This window comes from Mandrillus leucophaeus, unplaced genomic scaffold, assembly GCF_000951045.1.
Source record: "Mandrillus leucophaeus isolate KB7577 unplaced genomic scaffold, Mleu.le_1.0 Scaffold627, whole genome shotgun sequence".
Taxonomy (NCBI): domain Eukaryota; kingdom Metazoa; phylum Chordata; class Mammalia; order Primates; family Cercopithecidae; genus Mandrillus; species Mandrillus leucophaeus.
Genome location: NW_012106775.1, coordinates 307081 through 328153, shown reverse-complemented (window position 1 = coordinate 328153; position 21073 = coordinate 307081). Strand labels below are relative to the sequence as shown.

Here is a 21073-nt window from a genome sequence, read left to right as displayed (position 1 = left end):
AGGGGGTTCCAACAGATCAGATCAAACTTCTTAGCAACAGAACTCTTTATGACAATGTCCTCAGAACCTCAAAAGATAAAACTGACCGATGTGGAGTGGGGAACTCAGAATCTCTCTGTGCCTCAGTTTACTCATCTGTGAAGTGATAACTGCACCCACTGCCCTGGGGTGTCATGTGGATTCAGTGAGGTAATAACCGTAAAGTGCTGAAAATAGCGCCTAGCACATAGTGAGTGTGGTATCAAGTACTTGTTCAATAAAGTGCTCTCAAAGCAGAGGGTGAAAACTGCCTTCGGGGAAAATGAGAAAAGGAGTCAAGCTTGTGTTACCTGTTGGAGCTGCCCGGCTAAGCAGGGGCGCTGCCCAGCTCCCCCTGCCCCCCCAGAGCCGGTGAAGGCGGTGCCAGGAGGTCCCTTACCTGCCGAGAGGAGGTGCTGTTAACGGGATCGGGCACCGGTGCGAGAAGGCTGGGCGGGTTCTTTTTGTGAACGCTATTCATACCAGGCATTTTAGTGATTTTACAGGCTTTGCTACTAGAACTTGAGTTCTTACGCTTTTTTCCTTCTGATTTGTCAAAAGAGAGGGGCAGAGAAGACACAGCATTGTGTGAGGCCAGAGAGAGGTCCCCTGCGTGGAGCGCAAGGGAGGGCACAGAGAGGGGACCGGAGTCACTGCTGCCTCCCACCGCGCCCACCTGTCTCACTATGTCCGCGGGGCCGCTGGGCAGCGAGGTCCGTCCTGAGGGCTCCAGTTTGGCACTGAGTGGGCTCACCCCATTGTTTGAGTTGTGCACAGACAGATTGTTATAGGGAGGGGCCGCCTGATAGGAGTTCAAAGAAGAACTGGCATTCAAAACACAGTTCTTTTTGTGAGGCCCTGACAGTGGAGACGAGAGGGATGTCTGCAAGGATGAGGAGGAGGAGGAGGAGGAAGGCGAAGACTGTGGCTTCCTCTTTTTGTTACTTGGAGACTCGTCGCTACGGGTGGACAGGTCTTTGACTTTTGAGGATTTGCTGGTTTTGGTTTTGGATGGCTTGTGGGATGGGGAAGGGATGACAGCTGGTATCGGGGACACGGCGGATGGGGCCTTGAAGGTTGAGTCCATGATGCTGAGGGTTGCGGCCACATGAGGGAAAGCTGTGGTGTGGGACATGAGGGCGCTCGGGTCCGGCGATGTCACGAAAGCTGCGTTTGAGAGCATGGCTGATGTCATTATGTAAGAAGAGGTGAGCCTCGAGCTGATGGGAGCTGAAGGAAGATACACAGCACTGGGGTTGCTGAAAGGCTGCAAAACGGATGCTGGAACAGGGTTGGTGATGTGGGCTGCTGGCGAGGGCAGGGGGCTATCTGCCGCAGGAGGGATCTTCCTAAATATGAGAGAAGAGTGAAAGAATCAGTGAGACACCGGGTTGGCATTGCTTAGGAGGCTCGATGACGTTTGAGCATCAGGGCTCCAGAGGACACCCCGGCAGAACCAGACTATGGAGAATGGAGCCTTGAAGGATGGGAGAATCTGAAGCATGGCCCCTCCTTATGGCACCCCCCATTGCAACATCCAGCAACCTAATTTTCATCACACTCAGCCTTTCAGATCCTTTTCTCCAGGCTTGGCTACTGGAGAAGGCCTGATTTTGGTTCATGAATAAAAGGTCAATGTTATTTAGAATAAAAATTTCCCCAGTATTCTCTCTCAACCACCGCCACCCCGCCTCCCCCACAACTCTCTTTTTTTTGGCAGCGATGAAGGTGGTTTTTAATGAGAAGTGATCATTTCACATGTAGGTCCTGGTTGCAAGTAAGAAATGTGAGGACAGGGCTTTGCTACCTGGACACAGGGGCCAGAGCTTCCCCGCTCCACCCACTCCAGCTTCTGCCCAGGGACTCTTGGGGCTTTCCTCACCGTGCTCTGGGCTGGAGGCAGTTGGGGAATGGCCCTCTCCAAGGCCAGCATCCTCCTGCCTTTGCTGTCTGCAGCCTCTGGTTCCCTCCACAGAGAGCCGTTTCCACATTGACTCGTGGCTGCTGGCTCCCGGTGGCTGGGCCGTGGACGGTGAGGGGTTGGGGAATGGTGGGATGGCAAGTTGCCCATTCCCAGGACTAGCTTTGTTTTTTCCTATTCAGCCCACTCTACCTTAGCTCTTGCTCAGAGGAGTTGTCTGGGGTGTGGCTTTAGCAGGTCTTCCTGTCCTGTGTTAGGAAAAGGTGAGTGTGGGGACCCTCATGTGTCCAGAGAAGGAGATCAGGGATTTGTAGTTTGTTCTGAAGATAAATGTAGGATGTGGACAGGAGGAGAAAAACAGGAGGGGAGGGGAAACCCACTGTTTTCTTCTTTGGTCTTCTTGGAGCTTGGGGGGTGCCTCAGAGCAAACTCCCTGGAGCCAAGGCCAGCACTAGGCTGTGGCTTACTCTTGGGGCCTCCCTGCAAACTCCATCTTTTGATTTGCGCTGGGAGTGACTCCTCCTTTCATCCTACAGCCTGGGATGCTGCTGCTGCTACTCTGGGGACCGGGAGGAGGCACAGCGGCCACAGGGACATTTGTTCTTGATTTTGCAGGAAAGCACATGGTCCTCGGGAGCCAGGTAAATGTGTTCAAGCTGGTCCTTTCCCATTTCTCACCTTGCTCCCTCTCCCGGTTTCCCTGGGAAATCATTTTCACTGTAGCTGGGGTTCACTAGCGATTAGGAACTAGCTTTCCTTCTTTGAAAGCAGCACATGAAGATGAGCAGGCCCAGAGCCTGTGCCCCTGGGGGCTAGAACACATGCAAGACAGGGCCTCACACCGTCCTTTCTCTTCTTTGGAGGCCACTCTCCCAGCTGTAGCATCAGGACCAGGTGTCAGGGAACTCTGGGAAGAGGCACTGCTGAGAGATAAACGTCTCTCCTAGCATTCCTCTCTGGAGATTCTGCTTTTGGCCTGCACTTTGGTGGAGCCTGTGACATCCATCTTTAGGGTAGAATCCAGAGGAATCCTTGTCCTTGAAAATGTCAGACCAAAGGGATCAAATATAAGAGAAAAATGTTGCCAAACTCACAACGGCCATGATGGCGTTGAGAATTTACATTCTCTCAAGCCTAAAGAAGGTAAGAGATCCTGTCGGTACTCAGCAAGGTGCCCCATAAATACTTGTTGCAATGAATGAATGAGTGAATGAATGGATGGATGAATGGGTAGGTGGATGGGTGAGCAGGTGGATTCTCAGCAGCACCATATCCATATGGTCAGGGACTATGCATGGTGGGCAAGGACTCCCATATGATCAGATTGGAAATGTCTACACACATCCTTAGAACTGTATGGCCCCTCACAACCCCTTCCTAACAGGGGCAGGGAACATTTCTTAGAGGGGGAGACCCCTCCCAACTTTCCGGGTGCTTTTGTTGCCTTGCTGTGGTACTACAGGCAACCCACTCCATCTTTCCTTGACTCGTTTGCTTACCCACTAAAGTATAGATAGAAATACATGTGGGCAGAGGTTTGGCAGTTACTTGTAATAAAAAGTTATTTACAAATACCAGATGGCTCATTTAGAGAGGATTCCAATCAATGAATTTGAATGGGATCCATTTTTTTTTTTTAGACAGAGTCTTGCTCTGTTCCCCAGGCTGGAGTGCAGCAGCGCAATCTCAGCTCACTGCAAGCTCTGCCTCCTGGGTTCATGCCATTCTGCTGCCTCAGCCTCCCGAGTAGCTGGGACTACAGCACCCGCCACCACGCCCGGCTAATTTTTTGTGTTTTTAGTAGACACGGGGTTTCACCGTGACAGCCAGGATGGTCTCGATCTCCTAACCTTGTGATCCACCTGCCTCGGCCTCCCAAAGTGCTGGGATTACAGGCATAAGCCACCGCACCCAGCCTGAATGGGATCCATTTTTAATGTCTCAATTTATAATTTTCCAATTAACTAGTATAAATTCACGCTTCAACTTGTGCTGAGTAGCAGAGTTGAAGTCCTAAATCTTACCTGGCTGACACTCAGGACTGGGATGGGTGCTCTTTTTAGGCACACTTTCTATTCCTTTCTTGCCTCACTAATCAAAAGGGGATAGTAGGGCAGGAAGGAAGATAGGGCAGGGGAGATACAGGGTGAGGGGCATGTGGCAGCTCCCTGTCCCCAGGAGTCCCTTCCCCGCCGAGGCTAAACAGCTTATGTGTTTTTCTAGGTGCTAAATGACAGTGGATTTCAGCTTTGCTGGGCTGTGTCCTGGTGTAAGCTTTGCACACTGGCCCAGGGAAGTCCCACACTAAAGCCCACAGATGCAAATAAATTACTGACAGTGCCCAACCTCCCCTGCCAGGTGGCATGGAGGTCCAGATGCTGACCTGGCTGAAAGAGAATACTGTGTTGGCGGCTCCTGATGCAGAGTTAAATGCTTGTTAAAGAAAAAAGAGTCTTGGCCGTTCCTTTTCTTCCTAATGTCTTCCACGCCCCCATCGGCTGCCATCCCTCCAGGTTCGGGCCCGCCGGGGCCTGGGGTTTGGGCAGCGAGGTTGAGAGGGTAGCGGGGTGCTACGCTCTCCAGAGTTGACACCCAGGCAGCCCCAATGTTGCTCAGTGACAGCAGATTGGTTAGGCAAGTCCTGAACAGGGGGGAGGGACCTGATGCCCTGTGGCTCGGGTTTCTGTGCCTGAGGAGGAAAGGAATATGGAGCTTGAGCTGACAGGACACCAGGGAGTGAAATACAGATCAACACATTCCTTCCACGTGTCCGGGGTTGACACTTCCATAACACAGGGAGCAAAGAGCTGCGAGGATCACCAGGGCTGGCCGCCATCGTGGGGAACAAGCACAGAGGCTCAATCACCAAGTAACTGAGAGCACGGTCACCCCACGTGCAGCACCAATTTGTTGCTGTTTGGAATGGACACAAGCAAATATCAAGGGTGCCCTTTAGACACACTGGGCAGTCACTTAAATGGGAAGAAATGATAAGCTTCTCTTGTGGCCCTTACCTACCTTATAGTAAATGTTAACATTTAGTGCTAAGTCTGCCATGAGAGCTCAATTCAGACACAAATGGGGGAAGTCCAGGTCTGGAGCTCTTTAGGCTTCCAGAAAGCGGCCTAAGGTGTCGTAGCTGCCTGGGGGAGAGGAGGAAACCTGGGAAAGGGGCAAATTTTGACTTCTGTTCCCTCCCATTTCTTAGGAATCCCTTCCTTGACTCTACTGGGCCTCAGTGGGCAGGTGGGGGCCCTCAGCTGTTGTCTTTCCTGGACTGTCTAGGCCCAGATTTACGTGATCCATGACTCAAATGGACGATGATATCTTGAGAGCTCACCTTTGTAGGAGTGGGGGATGGGGATACCCAGTGGGCCAGCCTTGTATTATCAAGTGGTCAAAATGGTAGCCACTTATGTGCTGTGGTTTGAGAGGGTCTAGGCCTATTATTTCTTCCCAATAGCATTCTTCCAGATTAAGGCTTCTTCCCTATTTATGAATCCCCTATTAAAATATAAGTACACTGGAAAGTGGATAGTAAAGGAACTTAAGAGAAAGGGAACATCAGTTGGAGTTTAGGGTAGAGAAGTATAAGTAGAGGTGGGCAGGGGGTCCTAAGGAGATGGGAAGGGCCAAAGACAAACTTAACCAACTTCACAGCATTGCTCAGGATCTGCCCTGTTGGCAAGTGTACAGATGTTTTCACAGGACAGCAAACAACTAGAAATTGGTCGACAACCATAACGAAATCTTTAGTTTTTTTTTTTTTTTTTTTGAGACGGAGTCTCCCTCTGTCACCCAGGGTGGAGTGCAGGGGTACGATCTCGGCTCACCGCAAACTCCGCCTTCGGGTTCAAGTGATTCTCCTGCCTTAGCCTCCTGAGTAGCTGGGATTACAGGTGTGTGCCACCACACCCAGCTAATTTTTTGTATTTTTGGTAGAGATGGGGTTTCACTATGTTGGCCAGGCTGGTCTTGAACTCCTGATCTCAGGTGATCTGCCCACCTCAGCCTCCCAAAGTGCTGGGATTACAGGTGTGAACCACCGTGCCTGGCTGAAATCTTTAGTTTTGATATTGTAGCATTAACATTACAAACAGAAGCATCTTCTTTTTTTTTTTTAAGAGAGAGAGGGTCTCGCTCCATTGCCCAGGCTGAGTGCAGTGGCACAATCATAGCTTACTGTGACCTTGAACTCTTGGGCTGAAGCGATCCTGCCACCCTAGGCCTTTCAAGTAGCTAGGATCATAAGTGTGCATCACTACACCCAGCTAATTGTTAAAAATTATTTTTTGTAGAGATGGGGTCTTGCTATGCTGCCCACGCTGGTCTCGAGCTCCTGGCCTCAAGCAATCCTCCCGCTTCGGCCTCCCAAGTGCTGGGATTACAGGTGTGAATCACTGCACTCAGCCAGAAGCATGTTCTTAATATCCTTAGATTCTCTAGGAGCAATAAAAAGGCCCTTTAACATAGGTAAACAAACAACATATTATCTAATATCCTTCTCATTTAGGAGATTACCAACACAAAAATGGTCTCCAAAAAAGACAAAGCATGTAACATATCATTTGTGCTTCTCAAAACCTTCAGGTAAACCATTAAGAAGAGCTGGTATTTAAGAATTAATCAAACATCCTGACTTCAGAATCATTTTGTTCTATGAAAAGTCAGCCACTGACATTTATTTGGAAAGTTAGGGTTCAGGTAACTGTGGGGCAGCTTGGATCTTATATTGCACAAAAGCTGCTCACTTACTTCCACATCTGTGAATTCAGGTGTTTTTCTACCATGGAGTTTAGTGCGAATCGAAAACGATCCCATCTTCTATCAAAAACATAGTACCCTCGTCCCATGAGGCGACTCCCAAATGAGCAAAACTGTGAGGAAAAAAAAATTTTAATTTTGATTACAGGTTAATAAGCTAATATAAACTATACAGAGAAAAATAACATTTGCATAAAAACACACAGGGGCACAATTTTACTCAAAATAAAGAAGCAAACTGTATGAAGCCAAAAATATTTCTGCAGTTCTGTAGTTTGAGCTCTGGATTTTCTGCAGAACCTCACATTGCAACTCAACAATAGCTACATTCAGTTTTCTGTGGCACAGAGGGGCTACGCTTTCTCCTCCTGGGATTGAGCCAGCATTTTTTGGTTAAGAAACAAATAACACCAGGCACAGTGGCTCATGCCTGTAATCCCAGCACTTTGGGAGGCTGAGGTGGGCAGATCACTTGAGGTCAGGAGTTTGAGACCAGTCTGGCCAACATGGTGAAGCCCCGTTTCTACTAAAAATACAAAAATTAGCCAGGCGTGGTGGCGGCACCTGGGATCCCAGCTCTTAGGGAGGCTGAGGCAGGAGAATCGCTTGAACCCAGGAGGTGGAGGTTGCAGTGAGCTGAGACTGTGCCACTGCACTCCAGCCTGGGTGACAGACTGAGACTGTGTCTCAAAAAAAAAAAAAAAAAAAGAAACAACCAGCACCCAGGGTGACTTTTCAGGACCATCTGTCCTATTATCAGCCACATTTTCTCAAGGAACTTGGTGGTTCCCTGCTTCTCATGATAGTAATGGGAACTCCTCGTGCTAGTGTCCCAGGTCCCACCTTTCCTATCTGATGTCAACAGAGCCACTTTGCTTCCAGCCAGGCTAAATGCCTTCCTTTCCCAGTCTCGACCGCATTTCTGCCTCCAATCAGTCTTTGTAGGCTGTCCTGGGACACAGCACCACCTTGAAGCTTTTGTTCCTACTATTCCTTCTCCCCGTTGTCTCCTTCCTTCTTCTTTTTGTCAATCCCAATTCCCCACTCTCTCTCCCGGTTCCCTTATCAAGACTCTCATTTCCAGTGCCTCTCATCTGAATGATCTTCCCACTGTGAATTCCCATGGCACACCCATTGCCTGCTTTATTCCATTTTGCCTTGGACTCATGACATGGCTGTTTTACGTTATACACAGGATGCCTACATACCTGATTTGACTATCAGTGTATAGACAGGAGAGCCCATTCTCTTCCTTCTCCTTAGTATGAGGATAGTAGGCATTTGGGCTAACAAATAGATTGGGGAGACAGGGATCCACAAAATGTTTAAAGCACACTATCCCTCTTAAAATACGTGGATGAAATATCGGCATTCAGATGTTTAATAAACATTTGATTATGATGTTAGGACAACCGGAAGGCTCTCAGACAGAAATGCAAGAAGCAGCCTCAGAGAAGGTGACATTTGGCTGGTTTAGGGCTCAGGCGAGTCTGCAAATGACTCTATAACTCAAAAGCAGCTCTCCCCCTTCCTCCAGGCCTCCCAGCAGCTCCCTGGCCTCTCTCCCAGACACAGGGCTGGATTGGCACTCATTCCACAAACCCGTCCTGGAACCAGACTTTGGAACAGTTCTCAGGAGGAAATGTAAGACCTTCCCTTTGTTCTGTTTCTATTGGTGTTTTGGGGGTTTTCTCATTAAAATCTTGTCACCCATCAAATCTGGTACTGCTGATGAAAAACACTTTTCTGCACCTTCATGTTAAGTGCTTACTGACCAAGCAAGAAAACATACAAAGGGAATTTTCCGACATAGAAGCTGGTCCCCGGCAGCATGTGGGAGCTCTTCCAGGTCTAGACATCATTTCTTCCCCCATTCCAATTGCTAAAGATGCACTGAGCAAGCAATCATTACAAACAATGATTTAATGTATCAACTGGCCGTGAGAGAAAGGACAAAGCAAAGACACAAATCTGTGGCTTTTCCATTTAAATCAGCAAAACATTAAGGGCACACAGCTGTGCCACATCCCGAGTTTAGCGAATCCACTGTAGCCTGGCAGGTTGTCATCTGAATAAATGTCTCGATGTGCTCCAGAGTCTGGCCTTTTGGCAGAGCCTTGTATTTCTTTCAGACTCAGGAGCTGGAGGCACCGTTTTGTCTTTGCTACCTGTGTATCTCATTCTGTACAGATGCGAGGCTAGGTCCTGAGAAGTTCCAGTTCCTGGCTGGCATGTTACGCCTCCAGCAGAGCTGTAGATCCTCACTGCGTGGGCCACCGTGGCAGACCCTACTGGTTGCCAACCTCACCAACTACCACCCACTCCCACCTCTGTCTTTTCCTTGCAAACAGAACCACACTTTTATTTTGATATCTGACACAGAGCAGTAATCAAGCGGTCTCCTCCCAGAACCTTGGGATGAATCATGGCTGGTTCCTCCTGCGTCACTGCAACCCCTTCCTTCTCTGCTGCCAATTGATCTAGGGATGGGCATGTGACCCATTTCTGGTAGATATAAGGGGAAGTCTGCTGAGGTTTTCATAGGAAGATTTTCTTTCCTAACATAAGGCAGCATCGGCCGGGCACGGTGGCTCAAGCCTGTAATCCCAGCACTTTGGGAGGCCGAGATGGGTGGATCACGAGGTCAGGAGATCGAGACCATCCTGGCTAACACGGTGAAACCCCATCTCTACTAAAAAAATACAAAAAACTAGCCGGGCGTGGTGGCGGCTGAGGCAGGAGAATCGCTTGAACCCAGGAGGTGGAGGTTGCAGTGAGCTGAGACTGTGCCACTGCACTCCAGCCTGGGTGACAGAGTGAGACTCCGTCTCAAAAAAAAAAAAAAAAAAAAAAAAGGCAGCATCTTGGAAGAAGACCCCTTTTCTGTTTGTCCCTTTCCAACCTGAGTAGCACACCACTGGGTGAGGATGAAATGTCAGAGCTGCAGCTGACGGACTGGGACCATGCGTGAGAGGTAGAGGGAGTTGTAGAGATTGTCCCTCAGCTCCATGACATCGTGGAGAAGCTGAACCAAGCTTGGGAGCACCTGCCTCTACACTCTCTGCTATGTGATATAATTAAATGACCTTAGCGCTTGTGCCAGATGAGTTGAATGTTCTGCTTCTGGCAGTCAAAGGCATCCTTAATCGTCCCTGACTACTTTCTGTACTAATCAAGAGGCAAAGTCTCAGACTGATGGTGAGCCACAGGTAAGCATCATCCCCAGGAAAGAAAGTGAACTTGGCCTTCATTCATGACACGGAGAGGAGGGAAGAGGGATTCACTTGATCTTGATGCGGGCCAGGATGGATTTCACTTACACAGTCTAGAGACAGAGCTGATCCTGCAGGACTCAGGCTGGCACCAGAGTAAACCACCACGGGGTCCCATGTTCTAGGCCCCTGCATTCGGCTCTGCAATGGCAGCACCAGGCAGTCCCTTTTCAAGTGCTCGTAGACAAACAATAAACAAGCCTCCAGCAGATGCCTCCTGTTTCCCACCTTAGTTTCCATGACCTTCTGAACTGTCAGCGTGCACTCATTCAAGGAAGGGGAAAGAAAGTGCCCTTTTTACTAATCAGCAATCATGGTGACCTGAAATGCTTCTTCTTTCCTTCAACACACACACGCTCAGTTCTGGTGCCATATGGTCACACAACAGTAATACTTAGAACTAAAAGGGAGAATACCAACAAGGGCTGACCCCTGACGTGCTGCTAAGACAGACGGTTTCCAGAGCAGGTGAACCAAGCTAACCCTGGACATCAGAGGCTCCGTTTTTAGATGGACAAGGCCAGAGGATCAGCTCCTGAGTGCACTTATAGAAACACTATTTCTCAAGCATGCTCGCTTCAAGGTCGGCCATAAATACTCAGGATTATCCATTCTTCTCTCTTTTTTTCTTTTTAGTAGTATGTGGAAGTACTCGGGATTATAATCAGCTGGGAGCCCGTTCCTTTCCTTTTGTAATGTTCAAGGGTATTTCTAAGGCAATCATTAAAACTCACGGTAAGTCTTTTTGTAAAACACTGCACAGGCAGCCTTGCCTTAGGAAGGATCATGCCTTTGGTATGATCACCTAAGTGTCTGCAAAGCACAGGCGAAGAACGCACAGTAAGGAACAGAAGGAGGCCTACCGCAAGAGGTCTGGGATGGTGCGTGGAGAACTGACAGTCTAGCTTCTCGGATTCGTCGGCTCCGTCCATCTCCCCTTCATCACTGGACAGTCGGCTGGCGAGGTCACTTCCAACAGGTGGGAGTGGGGGCTCTGGAGTGTAGCCGCTATGATTCGAAGACGCGCTGCTGCTTATGCTATTTGCAGATGGTGGTCTAAGGGCAAGAGGGGAGAACAAAGAAAATAAACCAAATAAACCTTTTCTGAGGTGACAAGATCCACCCAGTTTAATGGTGCTCAGGAAACAGCCTGTTAATGGCCAGGTGCCATGGCTCACACCTGTAATCCCGGCGCTTTGGGAGGCTGAGGCGGGCAGATGACGAGGTCAGGAAATTGAGACCATCCTCGCCAACATGGTGAAACCCCGTCTCTACTAAAATACAAAAAACTAGCCAGGTGTGGTGGCGCGTGCCTGTAGTCCCAGCTACTCAGGAGGCTGAGGCAGGGGAATCTCTTGAACCCGGGAGGTGGAGGTTGCAGTGAGCTGAGATTGTGCCACTGCACTCCAGCCTGAGTGACAGAGCAAGACTCCATCTCAAAAAAAAAAAAAAAAAAGAAAACGAAAACAGCTTGATTAGCCTCGCCAGTACCTCAGGGAGGGCACATCGGTGGTGACTTTGCATAAGGGAAAACTATCAAGGCTGAAGGGTTTGCAGTGACCAGCTCTCTCCGGTGACCCAGTCAAGTTCTGCCCCAGCTGCTGTCCCTGGGGCAGATGACAGGAATGATGGGAAAGCGCAACAGTGTAAGTGGAACATCAGATATGGGAACGTGACAAAGTGAACTGAACCTACACCAGTCTTCTATGAATTCAGTTACAAGTATTCACTCATTTGTAGGTAAGTAAGCTGTACTTGCCATACAATTGCTTTCCTTTGAAAGTGGAAACTGACAGGAAGATCAACCAGGTAAACAAGATTAGGGCAATCACCAAAAATATCAGTAATGAAGAAACACAGTCCTATGCATACGTTCTTTGATACAAAGCTATGATTTTAGGAAACTGTTGTTACACTGACATGAAAAAAAGTTTTGTCCTGCTGATGGGCCACTCATTAGTACCTTACTCTGCACCCATGCCTGTCACTTAATATTGAGTTGTGTGTAGTTTAATTGTATTTTCTGAGGATGACTGTTTCAATTTACATTTTTTATTTATTTACGAGACACTCGTAGTCTATCACCCAGGCTGGAGTACAGTGGTGTGATCTCTGCTCACTGCAACCTCCATCTCCCAGGTTCAAGCGATTCTCCTGCCTCAGCCTCCCGAGTAGCTGGGATTACAGGTGCCCGCCACCATGCCTGGCTAATTTTTGTATTTTTAGTGGAGACAGGATTTCACCATGTTGGCCAGGCTGGTCTTGAACTCCTGACCTCAGGCGATCTGCCCACCTCAGCCTCCCAGAGTGCTGCGATTACAGGCATGAGCCACCGCGCACAGCTTAAATTTACTTTTTGACAAGCCCTTTTACGTACTGTGGGGCATGATTGGCTCACAGTAGGTGCTAAAGAGATATTTTTTTCAGTGAACGAATGAATGAATTCTGTGTGTGTATAAAACAACCCAACAGATGGCATCTTAATTATGGTTAAGCTTACAAAAAGCAATGTCACAATAAGAGGTAGAATTACCTGCTTCTTAGGCAGTAAAAAACAAAACAACACAAGGCAAAACCAAAATCAAACACATCCACATTAGCAGAAGAGTTAGATGAGGAATAGTCACAGTTAACTGTTACTAGTTTTTACTATTTCTCCACTTCCATCAGGTGATTGAGCAGGGAGAGGTGACAAAGATAGGGAGAAAAAGAAGGAGAAAAAAAGATTGTTTTTCTGCTTTCTGCTTCAAAAGTTGCTCCTTCAAGTCTTATGAAGCAGCACTGCTGATCTGTCTCCCCTCTCTCTTATTTTCACCCTGGATATTTGTTGCTTTGAAATCTTTTCAGGTCTCCAATGCTTGAACTTAAAACAGATTCCAAAAGTATAATCACTTAAAAACAAAACCACAGACGTGAAAACAACCCAAATGTCCATCAGCAGATGACAAGACAAAATATGGTATATTCATTCAATGGAATATTATGCAAGCCTTAAAAAGGAATGAAATTTTGCTACTATACAAATGACACTTGAAAGCATCATACTAAATGAAATAAGCCAGACATGAAGGACAAATATTGGATGGTTCCACTTATATGAGATACCCAGACAGAAAGTAGAACAAGAGTTATCAGGAGTTGGAAGGAGAGGGAAATAGGGAGGGGGTGTTTAGTGGATATACAGCTTCAACTGGAGATGATGAGAAAGTTCTGGAGATGGATGACAGTATAACTACACAACATTGTGAATGTACTTAATGCCACTAGACACTTAAAAATAGTAAATTTTGCGTTATGTATATTTTACTATAAAAACAAAACAAAACAAGGCCATATGTAGTTTTTCAGTGTCATTATAAGAATTCTGTTGGGATGACAATTTATTACGGACTGTCACCTTCCTGTACTATAAAAACAAAGCTGCCATTTATTCTGAGTGTCTACAGGCCAAAGAACGCATCTCCCCAGACATTCCTCAATGTCTGCTCTTCTGTATCTGTGTGCTTATGGTTGAAGACCCAAATAATAAAGCAATTTAGATAAAGCTAAAACATAAAAAAAAAAAACAAAACCAGTGTCCATAACTCTGCCACCCAAGATCAAGTATTATTAGCATTTTGATTTACATCCTTCCAGACTTTGTTACCATCCACACACATGCAAATGCATCTTAAAGCAAGAACTGGATCACACGATCACCCGGAACATGAAATGTGAGTAGTACATACTATTTTGAGACATGCTTTTTAAAAAACCTAGTGGTGATGTAGAAGTGTTTCCATGTATAGAACTATATCATTTTTAATATTCCCCAGTAATCCATAGTATGAATATATCACAATTTACTTAACAAATCTTCTATTGATGAAGATTTGTTTCCAAACTTTCTAACAGGCTCTCTCTCTATGAAGCCCTCTCCATCATGATAGGTCCTCCTTATCCTGCAGGAGATAGATTAAAAAGGAGCTGGATTTTATTAAGTGTGATAACAGCATCATGGTTACGTAGGGAATTGCCTTTCTTTTTATGTATTTATTTTTATTTTTTAGAGACAGGATCTTGCTCTGTCACCCAGGCTGGAGTGCAGTGGCATGATCATGGCTTACTGCAGCCACAAACTCCAGGGCTCAGGGGATCCACCCGCCTCAGCTTTGTGAGTAGCTTGGTCTATAGGCATGTGCCACAATATCTGGCTCATTTTAAAATTTTTTACAGAGACAGGGTCTGCTTATGTTGCCCAGACTGGTCTCAAACTCGTGGCCTCAAATGATCCTCCTTGCTCGGCCTCCCAAAGTGTTGGGATTGCACGTGTGAGCTACTGTGCTAGGCTTGTCTTTCTTTTTTTTTTTTTTTAGACAGAGTATTGCTCTGTTGCCCAGGCTGGAGTGCAGTGGTGCGACCTCAGCTCAGTGCAACCTCCACCTCCCAGGTTTAAGTGATTCTCCTGCCTTAGCCTGCCAAGTAGCTGGGACTAACAGGCATGCGCCACTACACTCAGCTAATTTTTGTATTTTTAGTAGAGACAGGGTTTCACCATGTTGGCCAGGCTGGTCTCGAACTCCTGACCTCAGGTGATCTGCCCGCCTCCACCTTCCAAAGTGGTGGGATTACAGGCATGAGCCACCACACCCGGTCCTGTCTTTACTTTTTAAAGATGCATTTGGAAGGCGTTTGAGGTGAAATGCCATGGTATTTGCAATTTACATCAGAACGCATCATCAAAAAATGTAGATGAAGCAAACATAATTGCAAAATATTAATATACTAACTGTTAAAACAAGACCTGTAGGTGTTCAATATACTATTCTCTCTACTTTTCTATACATTGGAAAAATTTCATAATGAAAAAGAGGAAAAACAAAAACAAGAAGAAAATAGAGTTAGTACTACAGGTATATGTAAGAAAGTTACTAAAGAACTTCCTATTTTTTGGTGTTTTATTTTTCTTCGGCTTTACTGCGGTATAACATCTTACACTTATCATACATAAATAAAATTGTATATATTTAAGGTATACAATGTGATTTGGTATATACGTACATTGTAAAACGATTACCACAAGTTAGCTAACATATGTCACCTCGCAGTTACCAGTTTTTTTTTCCATGGTGAGAACATTTTTTATTTTTATTTTTTAGAGACACGGTCTCTGTCTGTCTCCCAAGCTGGAGTGCGGTGGAGCAATCACTCACTGTATTCACAGGGACTCCTGGGCTCATGGGATCTTCCCACCTCAGCCTCCCAAGTAGCTGGGACTACAGGCATGAGCCACTGAGCCCAGTGAAATTGGCTTCAGATCTACTTATTTAGCAAATTTCGAGTACATAAGACAGTATTATTAACTAGAGTCACCATGCTGGATATTAGATCCCCAGAACGTATTCATCTTGTAACTGAAAGTTGTCCAATATCTCCCCATTTCTCCCAACCCTTAGCCCCAAACAACCGGCATTCTACTCTCTCTTTCTGTGAATTTGGCTGTTTTAGATTCCACCTGTAACTGAAATCATACAGTAGTTGTCATTCTGTATCTGAATTTACTTAGCATAATGCTCTCAAGTTCATTCATGTTGTAGAAAATGACAGGATTTCCTTCTTTTTTATTGTTAAATAATATTTCCTTCTATATATATATAAATGTATTATTATTATTATTATTGTTATTTATTTATTTTGGAGATGGAGTCTCCCTCTGTCACCCAGGCTGGAGTGCAGTGGTGTGATCTTGGCTCACTGCAACCTCTGCTTTCCAGGTTCAAGTGATTCTCCTGCCTCAGCCTTCTGAGTAGCTGGGATTACAGGCACCCACCACCACGCCCAGCTTATTTTTTTGTATTTTTAGTAGAGATGGGATTAAGCCATGTTAACTAGGCTGGTCTCAAACTCCTGACCTTAAGTGATCCACCCGCCTTAGCCTCCCAAAGTGCTGGGATTACAGGTGTAGGCCACTGCGCCCAGCCTTATTATTGCTTTTTTTGAGACACAGTCTCACTCCTTCACCCAGGCTGGAGTGCAGTGTAACCTCCGCCTTCCAGGTTCAAGCAAGCAATTCTCGTGCCTCAGCCTCCTGAGTAGCTGGGATTACAGGCACATGCGACCATGCTCGGCTAATTTCTTTCTTTCTTTCTTTCTTTTTTTTTGGCGACAGAGTCTCACTTCTTCACCCAGGCTGGAGTACAGTGGTGCAATCTTGGCTCACTGCAACCTCTGCCTCCCAGGTTCAAGTGATTCTCCTACCTCAGCCTCCAAAGCAGCTGGGATTACAGGCATGCACCACCACATCTGGCTAATTTTTGTATTTTTAGTAGAGACAGGGTTTCACCATGTTGGCCAGGCTAGTCTCGAACTCTTGACCTCAAGTGATCCGCCCACCTTAGCCTCCCAAAGTGCTGGGATTACAGGCATGAGCCACTGCACCAGGCTGAAATTTTATATATATATATATATCTTCATTCATCCCTCAATGAACACCTAGGTTGTTTCCATATCTTGGCCATAATGCTGCCATGAGCATGGAAATGTGAAGAACTTCCTGTCAAACAGGGCAGATAGATCACACATATTTCTCTCTTCTCTCTTCCAAAATCTTACTAAAATAACAGTAAAGAGATAAAAAAGGCATTAGCTTTAAAGAACAATGAGATCAGCAGAAATGTGATAGTTACGATGATGACTTTCTAACATCAATTTAACTCCTAAACCAATAACAGGAATCTCTTTCATTTTGCTTGCTAATGATTGGTTTAGAAAAGGACATGAGAAATTTTTTTAAAATTATTTTTTGTGGTAGAAGGCTTTTGGAATGCTTTTTCTCACTTCAAAAAAGAGGCATCCAGCCTGGGGAACATGGTGAAGCCCCATCTCTACAAAAAATGCAAAAAGTAGCCAGGCATGGTGGCAGGAACCTATAGTCCCAGCTACTCGGGAGGCTGAGGTGGGAGGTTTGCTTGAGCCTGGGAGGCAGAGGTTGCACTGAGATCATGCCACTGCACTCCAGTCTGGGGGACAGAGTGAGACCCTGTCTCAAAAAAGGAAAAAAAAAAGAGACACAAGGCTCTGGTGGGGGATGTTGATAGTGGCAGAGGCTATGCATGTGTGGGCAGGAGGTATATAGGAAACATGTATACCTTCTGCTCAACTTTGCTCAGTTTTGCTGGGAAACTAAAACTCCTCTAAAACATAAAGTTTATTAAGAAAAAAGAGACACACAGGAAAGGTGGTCCTCAGCTTCATCTGGATCTTGTTGTATCTACATGTGCCTGGAATTGCTACAGCTGCTTTGCTACAGGATTTGAGGATGAAGCCAAAAGACTGAGGAGGGTGGAATAAAAGAAGGGCCGTGAAGGCGAGTCACTCTCTGATGGTTGGGGACTGGTGCTCCTCCACCTCGGGACCTCATGTAGCACGCAATAAGTTTCCTAATTATTTAAATGGATGGTAGTCTATGTTTTCTGCTACTTGCACCTGAAGCATCCTAACTGATACAAGCATATGAGATTTTAATATTAAGAAAACAGGATGTGGCCAGAGAAGTATTAACTAACAGGAAAGGAACTGACCTACTATAGAACCTCCAAGAAGCTGGGCACCTCTAGGACATTCCTAGAGCAGCAGAAGTCATAGGTGAGGTGAGGACTAAATACAGCTTGAGAGTTGAAGGTCTTAATAACATAGCAATTAGACCTAAAGGTCATGTCTACCACCTCACACAACCAGATGATGAGTTATCACCATTTCTGCCAGTACACCCTCTTCGGTACCCCAATAAACTTTCTGGAGTCTCGCTTTGTCGCCCAGGCTGGAGTGCAGTGGTACTGTCTCAGCTCACTGCAACCTCTGCCTCCCAGGTTCAAGCAATTCTCCTGCCTCAGCCTACCAAGTAGCTGGGATCACAGGCGCGTGCCACCACACCCAGCTAATTTTTGTACTTTTAGTAGAGGCAGGGTTTCACCATGTTGGCCAGGCTGGTCTCGAATTCCTGGCCTCAAGTGATCTGCCCGCCCCAGCCTCTCAAAGTGCTAGGATTACAGGCGTGAGCCATCACACCCGGCCAACGACAATAAACTTGCTAACAAGAGAGCAAAGGTTTACTTGCCAGAGAAGTTGAACTGGAGAGATTCTAGATACGGGGCCATCAGGCTCAGCACAGAGTAGGAGTGAGGCACAGGGCTGGACACAGGGGAACTGTGGGCCATTTCTAGTCAGGACTTCCAGAATGCCTACTGCCAGGCACATCACCAGTCAGGCTTCTATCTTTGAGAAACTGAATGGTCCCAGAGAAGGCTTCCAGATCTTGCCTTTGGAAATCCTTAAACAAAAGGCTGAGTGGTGATCAGAAAATTGTGACTGACAATCTCCCACACAGACTTCCAATTAGGCTGTTAGAGCCTCTCTTCTAAATGTGCATGGTTAGGGATGGCCCAGCACTGCTGGAGCGTCTCCAGTGTGAGGCTGCCCAACCACACATCAAAGACATGAACACAGAAAGGAAACAAACCTGGAAAAAACTAAGATGATGATGGAAAGAGAAAAAACTAAAAAACCTATCTTCAAAGATATTAGGATGTTATTGCCTCTGAAAAACGATCGTGGTATAGTGTAAGAAACAACCAGATAAAGAGAACCAGATCCTAAAAAATAGGAAAGCATCATGAATGATTTAAAATACCATTTTTGAAGATAAAGTCAAAGAAAATATTTCAGAAAGTAGAACAAGGAGATTAAGAGACAAAAAGAGGTAAGAGAGCTAAAGGTCCAACATCCAATTAATAGAAAGTCAAGAAAGAAAGAATAAAGACAATAGTGGGGAGAAAATCATCTAAGATGTAACACAGGAAAATATCCCAGAAGAGGAAAAGTATCTCCAGATTGAATGAGCTACTGAGTACCCAGTACAATGAAAGAAAATGAGCTACATCAAGAGTGATCAGCTGGGTGCAGTGGTTCACATCTGTAATCCCAGCACTTTGGGAGGCTGAGGAGATTGCTTGAGCCCAGATATTCAAGACCAGCCTGGGCAACACAGCAAGACCCTGTCTCTGTAAAAAAATAAAAAGATTAGCCAGGGGCAGAGGCTTGCACCTGTAGTCCCAGGTACTTGAGAGACTGAGGTGGGAGGATCATTTGAAGCCAGGAGTTTGAAGCTGGGATAAGCTATGATTGTACCACTGCACTCCAGCCTGGGTTACAGAGTGTAACCTTGTCTTAAAAAAAAAGAGTGACTACTGTGTGAACTTTCACAGCCCCCAGGCTTCAGAGTAAAAAACTGGATGTGTGCAAAGAAATGATAATCAGTTTAATAATATTAAACTTCTTGATAAAATTTTCAATGCTATAAATCAATGAAAAAATGTCTTCAAAATTCTGCAGGGAAATGATTTTCAATCCAGTTATATACTCAGATAGATTATCAATTTAAGTGTGAGAGTAGAATAAAAATATTTTCAAGTGTGCAAGGATTCTAAATATTGACCTCCCACACATCTTTTCACAGGAAGCTAATGGAGGAGGTACTCCATCAAAATTTAAAGGTGCAAACTAAGAAGGAGGCAGTCACTTGGATCCAGGAAACAGGCGTTTGAACACAGAAAGAGCAAAGACATGTTCCAGGATGGCAGAAACTGTTTTCATTCATTTCATTATTTAAGCACAATTTAATTTTTGAACTATGTGCCTACCTTACTCTGATTTTTAAAAATGCAGGCTGAGCGCTGTGGCTCATGCCTGTAATCCCAGCCCTTTGGGAGGCTGAGGTGGGTGGATCACCTGAGGTCAGGAGTTCGAGACCAGCCTGGCCAACATGGAGAAACCCCATCTCTACTAAAAATACAAAAATTAGCCAGCCTATGGTGGTAGGCGCTTGTAATCCCAGCTACTAGAGAGGCTGAGGCAGGAAAATCACTTGAACCCGGGAGGTGGAGGTTGTCATGAGCTGAGATCATGACACTGCTCTCCAGCTTGGGCGACAGGAGGGAGATTATGTCTTAAAACAATAATAACAACAAAAAAAAGCAGTGTAATTAAGAAGAAAACCAGCTGAAACACTCTATAATAATTGCCAGATAAAAGAGGAGATGAGTGGAATATTCCTGGGGAGTAAGCTGAGCGTGGAAGCTGTGCTCTAGCCCACAACTAGCTGTGGGAGCAAAGGGAGAAACAGGGACGCATGATGGTGTGCTCGTGTGTGCACACACACCAGGAGGAGGGAGCTCCGCACCACTTCCTTTCGGGCTCATTGCCCTCAGGGTGCATTCAGCCTCCTGGAGGTGATATAGTGGTGGATGCTTTCAGGACCTGTTAGCTCTGATTGCTGCACTCCAGGATGATACCTGGAGGGAAGAAGTTCACTGGAATCAGCTTGGGTCTTGGAAAAAGCGAGGCTTGGGTGAGGAGTGATGGGGAATGGGGCAATGAGTCACAGGAAGGTGTTGACACAGTCACTCAAGTTTGTTTAGTTGCCATTCACTCTTTCTCCCTCCATACTACATCACCTGTCCCCCATCTGCCCACCAGTCTGGTCTAAAGTCAAAGCATAGGATGACGGGTCTTGTCCAGTTCAACTCAGGGAAATGCAGAGAAAGTCCTACCTCACTACTTTGAGGAAGCAGAGCATTAGTTTGTCTGAGTGCGTTGAGGAAGAAAGCAGAGGGCAATTGACCTTGATTCATTCCTTACTATTTGACCTTAATTCAGTCCTTACTATGTGCCAGGCATGAAATGTACATTTCTTATTCTAGCCACCTTAGGTGAGTAAACTAGCATCTGCCTTTCTTAGATGAGATTTTTTTTTTCCCTTTTGGTGGAGAATGGGGTCTGGCTATGTTGCCAAGGCTGCTCTCGAATTCCTGGGCTCAAGTTATTCTCTCACTTCTGCCTTCCGAAATATTGGGATTACATACATGAGCCACTGCGCCTGGCCTCAGATGAAGAAACTGTTATAAAGCTAATAAGAAACGGAGGGGATTTGTGCCTGTCTGCATAACCTCAAAGCCCTCCAGACTGAGAAACAGATGTAGAAACAGCACAGGGACAAATATATAAGAAGTCAGGGAGAGAATAAGGCCGGGCGTGGCAGCTCATGCCTGTAATCCTAGCACTT

The 21073-nt window shown here is 46.1% G+C and overlaps 1 protein-coding gene across 3 annotated transcripts in view; it reads right to left on the bottom strand.

The window, feature by feature from the left end:
- The window catches only part of ATXN7L1 (ataxin 7-like 1), a 280106-nt gene that overhangs the window by 8671 nt on the left and 250362 nt on the right, over positions 1-21073 (bottom strand). For 2 of the 3 annotated variants that reach the window (XM_012000356.1, XM_012000357.1), the window contains 3 exons: positions 10839-11031; positions 6695-6816; positions 419-1367 (listed from right to left, as the gene is read on the bottom strand). In XM_012000356.1, the coding sequence (XP_011855746.1) occupies positions 419-1367; positions 6695-6816; positions 10839-11031 (1264 nt within the window). Of the gene's footprint in view, positions 1-418; positions 1368-4322; positions 4629-6694; positions 6817-10838; positions 11032-21073 lie in introns of all 3 variants that reach the window. The other variant, XM_012000354.1, reaches the window with a different exon arrangement.